Below are 13,533 nucleotides of genomic sequence, written 5' to 3' on the forward strand. Positions count from 1 at the left end.
GGGAAACCCCATGGAGGTGACCGTGGGCGTAGTTCCTAAACTCCCATATCCTGTAGTCATTGGGAGGGACTATCCAGGGTTTGATAATTTCCTCCCCCCAGAGAGGCTGGAGGGACGTGGGGACCCTGAGGACAGCGACTCGTCACCAGGGGAATGTCAACCCCCGATGTTCGCTGAGATTTCTCAGGATCTGTTCTCAGCCTCCCAAAAGACCCAGAAGACAGAAAAAGAGAGGAAGGTCGCAAAGGCCTTGGGAACCCAGATCCTGACCCAGGCCAGAAGACCTCCCTAGTAGGCAGATGGATGCAAGCAGCCAACAGAGAAACTTCCACCACAGAAGGTGAGCCAGAGGCTGCCCCCAGCCATGACGGCAGCGAGCCATTGGAAGAAGCAGAAGTCGGCCTCTGAGAGCTTGGGCAGGTTAGTCCCGGGAGAGATACTTTTGGGCGGGACCAGGCGGAGGACCCCAGATATGATAATACCAGGAAAGAGGTGGCCGAGATCGATGGGATACCTGTGGATGGGAAGGTCCAGGGTTCCGGACCTTACTTTATAGTGAAGAAAGATCTCCTGTACCGTGTGGTGCAAATGCAGGAGCAAGAGATACAACAACTTCTGGTGCCACGAAAACATCAAAAAGCCATATTGAGTCTCGCCCACAGTCACCTGTTTGGAGGACACCTAGAGGTAGAGAAAACCCAGGCACAGATCCTGCAGAGGTTCTTCTAGCCAGGAGTACATGAAGATGTCCGGCGATACTGCACCTCTTGTCCGGAGTGTCAGTTACATAGCCCTCGCCCGCACTTGCGGGCTCCTTTGATACCTCTTCCAATAATAGAGGTTCCTTTTGAATGGATAGCCATGGATCTGTTAGGGCCCCTAGAGAAGACAGCTTGGGGCCACCAACATGTGCTTGTTGTACTGGACTATGCAACCCAGTACCCGGAAGCTGTTCCCCAATGCAACACAGCTTCCCAGACAATAGATAAGGAGCACAGATAAGATAAGAAGATAAGAATAGATAAGGAGTACAGATCTTTGCCCGGGTTGGGCTACCCAAGGAGATATTGACTGATCAAGGACACCTTTCATGTCCAAGTTGATGAAAGATCTCTGTTCATTGATCCATGTACAAGCACTACGGACCTCTGTATACCACCCGCAAACAGATGGCCTGGTGGAAAGGTTCAATAGGACCCTCAAGGCTATGATCAGGAAAGTGGTGAGCAGGGATGGGAAAGATTGGGATACCCTATTGCCTTACCTCATGTTCGCCATCTGGGAGGTTCCGCAAGCCTCCACGGGTTTCTCTCCATTTGAACTACTATATGGGCGCCACCTTCAGGGTATATTGGATATAGCCAGAGAAGCCTGGGAAGAAGAGCCAAATCCCAGAAGGAACATAGTTGAGCATGTACTGCAGATGAGAGATTGGATAGCCCGACTTCCGCCCAGTGTATGGGAACACTTGGAGAGAGCACAGGAGACCCAATGAACCCATTATAACCACCAAGCGAAGCTTTGACGGTTCCAACCAGGGGATCGGATGATGGTACTGGTGCCCACAGCAGAAAGTAAACTGTTGGCCCAGTGGCAGGGACCCTATGAAGTAATCGAAGCCGTGGGAGAGGTGAACTATAAGGTGTGGCAGCCAGGCCGCCGGAAATCGGAGCAAATTTACCACATCAATCTTCTAAAATCTTGGCACGATCGAGAAGCATGCTTAGTCATGCAGAAGACCCTTCCCCAGGAGGATAACTTACACGAGCAAGTGAGGATATCATCCAACTTGACACCGATCCAAAAGATGGAGGCAGCCGACATGATTAATTGCAACCGAGATGTTCTCTACAAAACCAGGGCGGACAACTGAAACCTATCACCATATCCACACGATCCCTGGAGCCAAAGTAACATTGAGACCCTACCGAATCCCAGCAGCCAAAAGAGAAGAAATCAAGGCCAAAGTAAAGAAAATGTTAGAATTAGGGGTTACTGAAGAATCTTACAGTCAGTGATCCAATCCAATTGTTCTAGTGCCTAAACCGGACGGTACCATGAGATTCTGTCATGACTTTCGCCGGCTGAGTGAAATATCCCAGTTCGATGCATACCCCGTACCATGCATCGATGAACTGGTTGACTGACTGGGTAGTGCCTGATTCTTGACTACAATGGATCTGACAAAAGGGTACTGACAGATTCCTCTGAACAAAGAAGTTAAAGAAAAGACAGTATTCTCCACCCCGGATGGGCTATTCCAGTACACCATCCTCCCTTTTGGGCTACATGGGACCCCAGCCACATTCCAGCGCCTCATGGATAAGCTGCTGCGCCCCCATACTAGTTATGCAGCTGCATACCATAGCTGATACTATTAGGGTCCCTGGGCTGGAGCCTGGAGTAGAGGGTGGGCCTGGGCTCCCCACCCCGCACCGCTTTGCCCCCTGATTAATCACTGAGACTGGGAGACAACAGAGACTGTGCAAGGAAGCCTCTGAGGCTAGCGAAATCCGCCAGGAAACGCGGGACCCACGGAGGCAAGGACAGAGCTTTGTCACAATGCCTAATCCAATTTCCTCTGAAATCAATAGAAAGATGCATAGATTTCAACAAGAGTTGCATTGGACCCCCTTGTTAAGTTTACTTAATGTTTATGAAAGCTACAGTACTGAATACTGAATCTGATATGCTCATAATTTAAATACAAGTGAGATGTAACATGGAAAAGATCCATGTTCTGTACTTACTGATCTGGAGAGTTTGAGAAGGGAAACTTCCACATCTATCAAAACAGAGGTGGGCCCAAGCTGCAAGATCTGTATCTTGAGCCAGACCTAAATTTTCCCCAAATGTGGGGGTGTTGGTTTAGTCCACTATAGCAACAGAGGACAATCACAAAGTTTGGATTTGGATCCAAATGTTACCGGACTTCAGGGGAGTTCAGCTCTGAGGTTTTGGTTTGGGCCAATCTCTAACATTCAGCATCTTCCATAGATGAAGGTTTATTCATGGTCCATATGTATTTTTAATTCTTTAGTCTGTACACAATTGAATAACCTGCAAACTACAGGTATAGTTTACAGTCTGAGCCAATACACTGTACTAGACACATTCCTGTCAATATCAGAACTAGTTGAAAAAAATTGTTTGAAAAATGGAAATAAAAACATGGCCTTATTTAACAAAGTTGAAAATGAAAACGGGGGGTGGGGGTGGGGGAGAAGGAAAGCCAAATTGAAAACTGAAAAATTTAGAAGTTTCACAACCAAAATTGTTGAATAGATAGAAACTCATCCTTTTCAAAACCCATGGAATAAAAATGGCTTCAAAATTTTTCAGTATTTCCCCTTCCTTCCATTTTTCAATTAGGTCTAGCCAACACATGTAACATTCTCTCCTGTCCTATCCCAAGTAACATCTCTTTGCTTTACAATATATGCTTTCCAGGATATATCAGGGACCCTTTATTACTTCAGGAGAATTCCCTAAACACACGAAATCACAGAATAGGACAACAGGACCTGTCAGCTGCACCCAAAAAATATCACCTCCTGCCTGTGTTCCCATCTTTCTGGACTGAGCTAAGCCAACACATCCATCCAGGTATAGTAGCAGGTAATTATTTTTTAATAGACAAAAATCCACCCTGGGTAAGATTTAATATTTGATTCAGTGTTTATGCCTGTAGACAGATCATGTGCATAATAAAGTCTTCTTTGAAGGGATGTATTATTACTAAGTTATCATCTTATGAGATAGCTCTCAAAAAGGAAAAATTTCATAGAAAAGGCGTACTTCAAAAATTAGTAAGGGAATGTTTGGGATTAGAACAAAACCTATTGAATCTTTCAGTGAGATCGCCAGATAAGATAAGAGTGAGTAAGCAGTGCAGCTAAGGGCAAGAAACAAGGACCTACATGTACAATCCTCTGTTAAAGTTAAAGGAGTTGTGCACTAATAGTTTACTTCCTTAGGTTTCCACTCTGTGCCACTATTACTGCACCACATCCACAAACTCCGCAAACACAAGAACCCAACATTTCTCTACTTAGCGCTTCCTTCATTTTACAGTACAAGTAGAAAAGCGCCGTGATATTGCTCTTTCTTCCATAACACTGTCTCTAAGGTTATCTGTGATCCTGCTGGCACCACTCTGAGACATTACCAATGCCTCCAAAACTTATGTAGGTCTGATCCCAAGAGGCATTATAGTGCCCTCAACTCCCATTGCAGGCAGTGGGGGCTGAGAACCTCAGCACGTCACGGGAGGTGCTGAGAACATTTCAAGGGTAGCCCTGGACTCTGCCTCTCATGTACTGGCCCAGCCATTCCCTGGTTTGTGCACAATGGTCACCCTCAGCTCTGGAGCCCGGGCTGACAATTCCATAAATGTAAACATCTTTTTGTAAAAAGCGGATTTTTGAAGGGAATGTGGTGCTTCAAAAGGATGCATGCACCAAGAACGGAGTGCTGCGTTTATCCACAGGAACAGCGTGAGCAGCAGCAGAGCAAGCTTCGCCACACACCTGGCAGCGACATTTGGTTGTGTGGCTACTTGTCCACTGGGAACTGGACTACCAAGTCATTTTACATAGGTGACTGGACAGCCCTCAGACAGTAAGGACTCATCACTGAACGGTCTGGATTCAAACCCAGTGACCTAGGTGAAGAGCTCTGTATCCCATTGCCAGCCTTCCCAACTCTCCGTGATTCATTGCTGCCTCTCCTTTGCCATGGCAGTTCCTGCTACTCCAGTACACATGTTCATACATCTATTTCCAAGTCGTGTCAACAGCCAAAAGCGTCTTTTCTCATGCACACCTGGGAAGGCAGCTGTGACCATTTCATTCTGATGTGGACCTTGCCTCAGTTACCCACTGCCTTTGCAATAATCCCATCTGCAGGTCACAATCGGTGTGTTTACACTGCAGCTGGGAGTAACCCTCCCAGCTCAGGCAGACAGATTCACACTAGCGGGGCTTGAGTTAGCACACTAAAAATGGAGACATGGCTGAACCAGTGGAGGCTCAGGGCTAGGTACCCGAGCTAGACCCAGGAGGTTGAACGGGTCTGAGCTCAGGGGGCCAGCCCAAGCCTCTGCTGGTGCAGCAACACCCACACAGCTATTCGGAACGTGCTAGCTCGACCCCTGCTAGCACAAGTCTGTCTACCCAGGCTGGGAGACATGCTCCCTGCTGCAGTGTAGACATACTGTACCTACTGACCTCTACATGGGGGCTATCCATGAAGATCACTCAAGAACCACACAGCTGGTTCCAAATACAGCTAGCTGCCTGCCTGCCTGGGGAGTTTAGCTGCAGCGAGCATATTATACCAAGAGCCATGCCCTGGCCTCTGCTCCAGCAATATAAAACATCTACATAGCTGCTGGTCCTGTACCATCTCTCTACCTAGTCCCCAGAACAGGAGGTATAAATGGGGCACCGATATACCTTGGTGATTCCTGACGGCCAGAGTGAACCCTTGGGGCTGTGGGCAGCTGGGCACAGGTTTGATACAGGTTTGGGCCAGGATCTAGGCCCAGTTCTCCAATGACTGCACTGATTTCCTGTGTGTTTCCACTACAAAAATAGGTCAGTGTCAGAAGCCACTATAGATCGATCGAATTCCCCCTCAAAAAAGCCACACAAGAGGCAGCTGGGAGAGAGGGGGAATTGTCACAGGTCCCCGTGCTGTGTTACCCTCTAATTGTTTCCCAGGGGTAGGCAGGAGTTCATTTAGCCCCCACAAACTGGGGGGATCTGCTGCAGGCCCTGTGGTTTCACTTTGCTTCCCAGTCCCCTGCTGCTATCTCTACACAACTCTAGGCTTAGACAGTTACTGCTCCTGGAGCCTCCCTTTAATGAGGTGAGGTTTTCGCTACATGGTAAGAGTTCTCCTCAGAAAAGTTATACTGTACAGCTTCAGGCTGCATGAACTCTGAGTGGATTCCCCCTGGGGTTGGGGGAAGGAGAGAAATGGCATGTTCCTTTCCCTTTCTGATATAAGGATTCTGGAGCCATGAAGCCTGCTACATGGAAAGGGTGGGATGGTACTGTTTTGACCCAGCTGCCTTCTCTTCCATGCAATAAAAGGCATATACACATGTGGATCCTTCCAGGCCAGCCCAGCCCAGCCCACAGCTTGAGCCCTGGCTATCAGAGAGATCTCCATATTCCTTATACACCAGCAGGAAAACCAGAGACCATGAGATGCACTCTAACGGGCTGTCATAAATATAAAGGGAAGGGTAAACCCCTTTGAAATCCCTCCTGGCCAGGGGAAAGCTCCTCTCACCTGTAAAGGGTTAAGAAGCTAAAGGTAACCTTGCTGGCACCTGACCAAAATGACCAATGAGGAGACAAGATACTTTCAAAAGCTGGGAGGAGGGAGAGAAACAAAGGGTCTGTCTTATACTGGTTTCTGCCGGGGATAGACCAGGAATGGAGTCTTAGAACTTTTAGTAAGTAATCTAGCTAGGTACGTGTTAGATTATGATTTCTTTAAATGGCTGAGAAAAGAACTGTGCTGAATAGAATAACTATTTCTGTCTGTGTATCTTTTTTGTAACTTAAGGTTTTGCCTAGAGGGGTTCTCTATGTTTTTGAATCTAATTACCCTGTAAGGTATCTACCATCCTGATTTTACAGGGGGGATTTCTTTATTTCTATTTACTTCTATTTTTATTAAAAGTCTTCTTGTAAGAAAACTGAATGCTTTTTCATTGTACTCAGATCCAAGGGTTTGGGTCTGTGGTCACCTATGCAAATTGGTGAGGCTTTTTATCCAACATTTCCCAGGAAAGGGGGGGGGTGCAAGTGTTGGGAGGATTGTTCATTGTTCTTAAGATCCAAGGGTCTGGGCCTGTAGTCACTTAGGCAAATTGGTGAGGCTTTTTACCAAACCTTGTCCAGGAAGTGGGGTGCAAGGTTTTGGGAAGTATTTTGGGGGGAAAGACACGTCCAAACAGCTCTTCCCCAGTAACCAGTATTTGTCTGGTGGTGGTGGTGGCCAATCCAAGGACAAAGGGTGGAATATTTTGTACCTTGGGGAAGTTTTGACCTAAGCTGGTAAAGAGAAGCTTAGGAGGTTTTTCATGCAGGTCCCCACATCTGTACCCTAGAGTTCAGAGTGGGGAAGGAACCTTGACACGGGCAGTCATTAGATTTGGACATCTAAGAAAGATTGTTCCTCAGCAGAGGGCTCTCAACCACTGATCCAGCAAAGCTAGAATAGTCATTTCAGGGCATGGTGTCAGATGCATTTTCTCTCAAGCTTTTGCTTGCAGGGGGGTGACTGTGGCATGTATACACAGTTTGTTGTGCGCGGAGTAATAATAAATAACACCACCCACCTTTTATATTGCACCAGTTCAGTTGCTTTCAGTCTGTTGACACTGGTCAGTGCATTGTTTCAGTAATTTTAAATTTGCCCCCAAGGATTATGTGAAGGAAGCATTTAGAATCTAAAACAAATTAAATATACTTCCAGTGCAGCCAGACTGCTTCAAGGAGCTACATGAGAAAATCCAAAGCAGTGTGCACCTAGTCTGTTGGCTCCACTGAAAGCTATTACAATGTGTCAGCAGTTATGGAGCAACCAAGGCTACTCTGCTCTTTCTCCCCTGTGAGGCAGCAGGTGCCATTGGAGGGTGGAGGAAGGAGGGAAGGGCTACAGAGCACATGTAGAGGCAAGGAATAGTAAAGGGGCTCAGTGTTCCTGGCCACACCGCAGCTGCAGGGCAAGATGTGAGAAGAAGTGAACCCGCAACTCCTCCACAGCAACAGACATGACTCAAACACGTCAGTTTAAAAATTGCAGGGAGCAGCTCAGGGGACACATTTTCAATTCATAATAAAATGCACAGTTTTTTCCTTAACACATTCATCCTCTGAAACCACAAGTGTCCTCAGGGCACAGGTTGGCTGTGACTGCTCTAAAGCATTACTGAAAGATTTGTTAACTTTGCAGAAGACATATGTTGATGCAAACCCTGTGCTAATAAGAAAATTCCAACAGAATAAATGTACTGAACAGACCACAATGCTGCTGAAAAACTTGTTGCAAGCCAAGGCCATGCTGACTACAGAGCAGGCTTGGAGCATGCAGCTGTCAAAGTAGTAGTGGAAAGCCATATAAAATACGGTACAGGGAAAATCCCCTGTACAATGAACCTTTCCCACATCTGCCTGAGGCTTGAAAGTTAATTTCCATAGTAAATTTCCTTTTCAACTTGATGTTGCTTTGCTCCTGGTTCAATGAATACCTCCCCTGTTTGGTACAGACTCTGCTAGGATACAGGATGTGAATTATTAATGCAGGTTGCATTCAAGTTACGTTTCAATCCTTTCTTCAGGATGCATAGTTTTAACTTCCAAAGCACTGGGAAACACCCTAAAGAAATCCAATCATTGAAGTGAACCCCCACTTTCTTGAATATAATGTCAATTATGAGACACATTGTGATTCACCTGTTCCCAGGTACATGGGAGAGCACACAAGGAGCTTTGTCCCCTTTTCATGCTCTGCAGAAGGGCCACCCACAATTGCTGTCCCTGAGCTCAGGTGGCCAGGGCCCTACCCTCCTCCATATCAGCCTGTTCCTAAAGGATAGTTCAACCTGCATTAATCACATGTCCCCAGGCCATTCAGGAAAGGAGCATGTCCCTGTGGCGCAACCTGGCCCAGCTCTCCTGCTGGGGTGGTACAACCCCCAATGGGGATCAGTGGCTACACAATTTGGCCCTAAATAAGTTAGAACCTCTCTGAAGTGTAACAGTTCACTCTATGATCCAGTCCTGACACGCTGTCTTGCAGGCCAAAGTTACTCATTTCAGAAGGAGGCCGAGAACAGAGAAAACCTGGTGGGAGGAGATGAAGTAGAAGCACATGGCCGGAGGAGAGCTCGAGTACCTGTTCGGGTTTCAGTGAGAAGATTGAGTCTAGAACTCAGACCTCCACCTGCAAAGGAGGCTACCTGGAGCCAGAATGTCGCATGCACAAGGGTCCCACAGGTACCATTTCTTCATTATCAATGATGATCTCTGTCTTCATACAGATCAGAATCCCCTCAGTTCCTCTTGGGACTGGTGCTGGACTAGCAGGGTGGTTATCCTTACAGCAAAGTTCTGCTAGTATAGCTCTGGCTTCATGCAGCAGATACTAGTCATATTGCTTAATGTACACATATACTATGGTGATGAGCCTGGTGTAAGAACCTACATACAAATGATAATACCTAAGGTCTTGTCAACACTGGCAAGTTTCTGCACAGTAAAGCAGCTTTCTGCGGTGTAACTCCTGAGGTGCACACGCTGCCAAGCCACTTAGTGCACAGAAACTGCACAGTTGCAGTGCCATAAAAAAACCACCCCAACAAGAGGCGCACAGCTTTCTGCACTGGGGCTACTCGCCTCTCTGCTCATTGGTTTGAACTCTGCTGCCCTGCCCTCAGGTGACCAACTGTGAGCCTCATCCCTTAAATTCCTTGGGAATTTTGAAAGTCCCCTTCCTGTTTTCTCGGCGATGCGTGCAGTGGTCTCAACGCATCTTTCCAGGTGGCCATGCCTGCTCCACAGACCAGTGATCCACCGCTTGGAGCAATGCTGAGCTGCTGGACCTCATCGGTATTTGGGGAGAGGAGGCTGTCCAGTCCCAGCTGCGCTCCAGCCGTAGGAATTATGATGCCTACAGACAGATTTCACAATGCATGACAGAAAGGGGCCATGACCGGGACACATTGCAGTGCAGGGTCAAAGTGATGGAGCTGTGGAATGCCTACCACAAGGCACGGGAGGCAAACCGCTGCTCCGGTGCTGTGGCCATGAGCTGCTGGTTCTACAAAGAGCTGGACGCGATATTCGGTGGCTACCCCACCTCCACTGTGAAAGTATCCACTTTAGATACTTCAGTGGCTCGCATGCCAGTCGGGAGTGGACCGAGCCAGGAGGAGGAAATCTTGGATGAGGATGTGGAGTGGGAGGAGGACCCAGAGGCAGAGGACGACTTGGAGGTCAGAGATGCATGCAGCTAGGAGCTCTTCTCTACCCCGGAGAAGGCTAGCCAGTCACAGCTGTCGGAGCTTGGTGAAGTGCAAACAGGAGAGGAGGCTCCTGGTAAGTGACTTTGATTTTGGGAATCGCTGAAGCGAGTTGTCGGGGGCAGAAGGGTTGTAGAAAGCAGGCTTGTGTCTGTATCATGCACGTATCACCACATGCCTAGTCTGAGCGGTGGAACAGGGTGTTGACTGACTCCTCACTTCATGGGAATCTGCCCCAGAGATCTCCACGAAACTCTCATGGAGATACTGGGAAATCCACTGCTGCAGCTTCCTTGGCAGAGCTGCTTTGTTTCTTGCCCCATTAAGGGTAACTTTCCCGTGCCACTCTGCTGTCACTGTGGGAAACCATTGCTGCACTCAAGTGAGCCGCATAAGGGCCAGGGCGGAAGCTGCAGTCTTGGAGAAGACCCTCCTTTGATTCTCTGCTCACCCTCGTATCTTCCATAATGAACGAAATATCTTCCATAATGAACACTACCTGTAGAAAATGTGGGGACATGTGACTATAAGCCCCCCCCCCACAGTGCTGGCTCTCCCCAAGAGCCACGTGCCCATTATACAGTACAGTCGTGGTACACTGATTTCTCCTGCCTCTGCAGTTGCTCACCATTTTGGGGGTCTTGTGGCTCATGTGTGCTTGCCTGGGGTCAGCCAATTAGTGGCAGGTATTTGAATAGTGGCTGTGTTTTAAATCAGTGAATCAGTGGTCTGTGTGTTACGAACAGTACTGCTTCTGTTGCATTTTGGCTTCACAGATATGACCTTGGGATCCCAGCCTCCCTCTTTGTTATCGCCAGCTGAACGGCTGCGCAGAATTAGAAAGCGGCCACGAAGAACTAAAGACGACTTTCTATGTGAGGTCATGATGCACTCCGCGGCCGAAAAACAAGAATTGAAGGAGGGTGGGACAGTGAGAACAGGGACCGAAAGGAGAACACGGCATGCCAGAACGAAGCCATGGAGCAGCTCTTAAACATTATGGAGTGCCAAGCAGACATGCTCCAGGTGCTACTAGCACTGGAAACCGAGCAGCTCCGCGCCCGCCCTCCCCTGCAGCCACTGTCGCAAAACTCCCTCCCATGCACCCCCTCCAGACACAGCCAACACACTCTTATCAACCTCCTGTCTCCAGTCTGTACCCACTGCATGCACTCCTGCCTCGTCACAGTCCAGCCCTGCGGACACCCACTACCCACTGCACTCAACACCTGTCCCTCTGCAGTTTAGCCCTGCTGAAGTATAGTACCTGCTGCACTGTACTCCAAAGGACAAGGCTGCATATGATAGCTGGACATATACAAATTTTTAACCGTCCCAGGACCCCACCTCCTCCTGGGACCCTCCCTTCCCCCATCTCACACAGTGCTGATGTGTTTTTTTGTTTGTCTCTCTCCTCTGGTTGTTGTTTTTTAATAAAATAATTGTTTTGGTTCGAAAGCAACCTTTATTCCATTAATTGAAAGCAAACAGAGCCCTACAAAGGAACAGGCAATTTTCTTAAACTTTCACAGTGCATCATCTGCACCAATCACAATCACCTCCTAACATTACAATCACTGCACTCCTGAGCATAGCAACAAATATTAGTGGCTTTCAGCTTTAAATTGCTGCCTCAAGGCATCCCTGATCCTTATGGCCCCGCACTGCGCCCCTCTAATAGCCCTGGTCTCAGGCTGTTCAAACTCAGGGTCCAGGCGCTGAGCCTCTGTGGTCCAGCCCTGAGTGAAACTTTCACCTTTCTCTTCACAAATATTATGGAGCATACAGCACGCGGCTATAAGCATAGGAATATGGTCATCGGCCAAGTCCAGCTTCCCATACAGAGAGTGCCAGCGGCCCTTTAAACGGCCAAAAGCACACTCCACAGTCATTCTGCACTTGCTCAGCTTGTTGTTGAACGGCTTCTTGCTGCTGCAAGGTTCCCCATGCATGGCTTCGTAAGCCACGGCATTAAGGGGTAGGCAGAGTCTCCCAGGATCACAATGAGCATTTTGACTTCCCCTACAGTGATCTTCTGGACCAGGAAGAAAGTCCCTGCTTGCAGCTTCCTGAACAGGCCAGTGTTCCGAAAGATGCGTACGTCATACACCTTTCCAGACCAGCCTGCGTTAATGTCCGTGAAATGCCCATGGTGATCCACAAGTGCCTGGAGAACCATAGAAAAATGTCCCTTCCGATTAATGTAGTCGGTGGCTAGGTGGTCTGGTGCCAGAATTGGAATATGCGTGCCATCAATTACCCCTTCCCCGCCACAGTTAGGGAAGCCCATTTGTGCAAAGCCATCCACAATGTCATGCACGTTGCCCAGAGTCACGGTCTTTCGGAGCAGGATGCGATTAATGGTCCTGCACACTTCTGTCAACACGAGTCCAATGGTCGACTTTCCAACTCCAGACTACTACCGATCGGTCGCTAACCAGTTTGGAGTAGCCAGCTTCCACAGTGCAATCGCCATGCGCTTCTCCAAGAACAGGGCAGCTCTCATTCTCATGTCCTTGTGCCACAGAGCTGGGGCGAGCTCATCACACGGTCCCATGAATGTGGCTTTCCTCATGTGAAACTTCTGCAGCCACGGCTCATCATCCCAGACATGCATGACAATGTGATCCCACTACTCAGTACTTGTTTCCTGAGCCCAAAAGCAGCGCTCCACTGTGGTCAGCACCTCCATGAATGCCACAAGCAATCTTGTGTCGTAGCTACTACACATGGTGAGATCAGTGTTGAACTCCTCTTGCCTTTGTAGTTTAAGGAATAACTCCACTGCCACTGTGATATGTTGGTCAGAGCGAGCAGCACATTGGTCAACAGTGCGGAATCCATTCCTGCAGACCAAAGAGGCAGAGCGAGCAGTACACAAACCACTGAAAGATGGCACCAAATGCGGACAGAAGCACAGAGATTGCTGGGATGCGAAGCAATGCATTATGAGGCATTGGGACAAGACCCAGGATGCCCCACAACCCCCTCTGCCTTTCCAGAACTTTTAGCAGGAGAAGAGGAAGAGATGCTCTGTGAGATAGCTGCCCAGAGTGCATCGCTCTGAATACCACTGCAAGTGCTGCAAGTGTGAACATGCTATTGTGCAGGCAGCTGACAGTGTGAACACACAACAGCGGTTTCCTTTCAGTGCTCTCTGAGCAGAGCTGTAACTGCCAGCCATGTAACTCTGCCAGTGTAGACATACCCTTCCTCTTCTATAACGCTTTTAGTCAGTAGATCTCAAAGGACGAAGTATAATTAGCCCCAAACCATGCCTTGGCAGCACTGACTTAGCCCTGGTCTGCACTAGCGGGGGGTTGATTTAAGTTATGCAACTTCAGCAATGTGAATAACGTAGCTGAAGTCGACGTACTTGGATCGACTTACTGTGGTGTCTTCACCGTGGTGAGTAGACTGCTGCCGCTCCCCTTCCGCCTGCGCCTCTCGCGGCGATGGAGTACAGGAGTCGACGGGAGAGTGCTCGGGGG

General features: G+C 48.4%; 1 protein-coding gene across 3 annotated transcripts in view; it reads left to right on the forward strand.

Moving 5' to 3' along the window:
- Window positions 1–13,533, forward strand: part of KIAA2012 — a 103,986-nt gene that overhangs the window by 22,166 nt on the left and 68,287 nt on the right. For all 3 annotated transcript variants that reach the window (XM_084644135.1, XM_084644136.1, XM_084644137.1), the window contains exons 4-5: window positions 3,451–3,618; window positions 8,821–9,017. In XM_084644135.1, the coding sequence (XP_084500261.1) occupies window positions 3,451–3,618; window positions 8,821–9,017 (365 nt within the window). The remainder of the gene's footprint in view (window positions 1–3,450; window positions 3,619–8,820; window positions 9,018–13,533) is intronic.

Source organism: Lepidochelys olivacea (genome assembly GCF_965140295.1).
Source record: "Lepidochelys olivacea isolate rLepOli2 genome assembly, chromosome: 11".
Lineage (NCBI taxonomy): Eukaryota > Metazoa > Chordata > Testudines > Cheloniidae > Lepidochelys > Lepidochelys olivacea.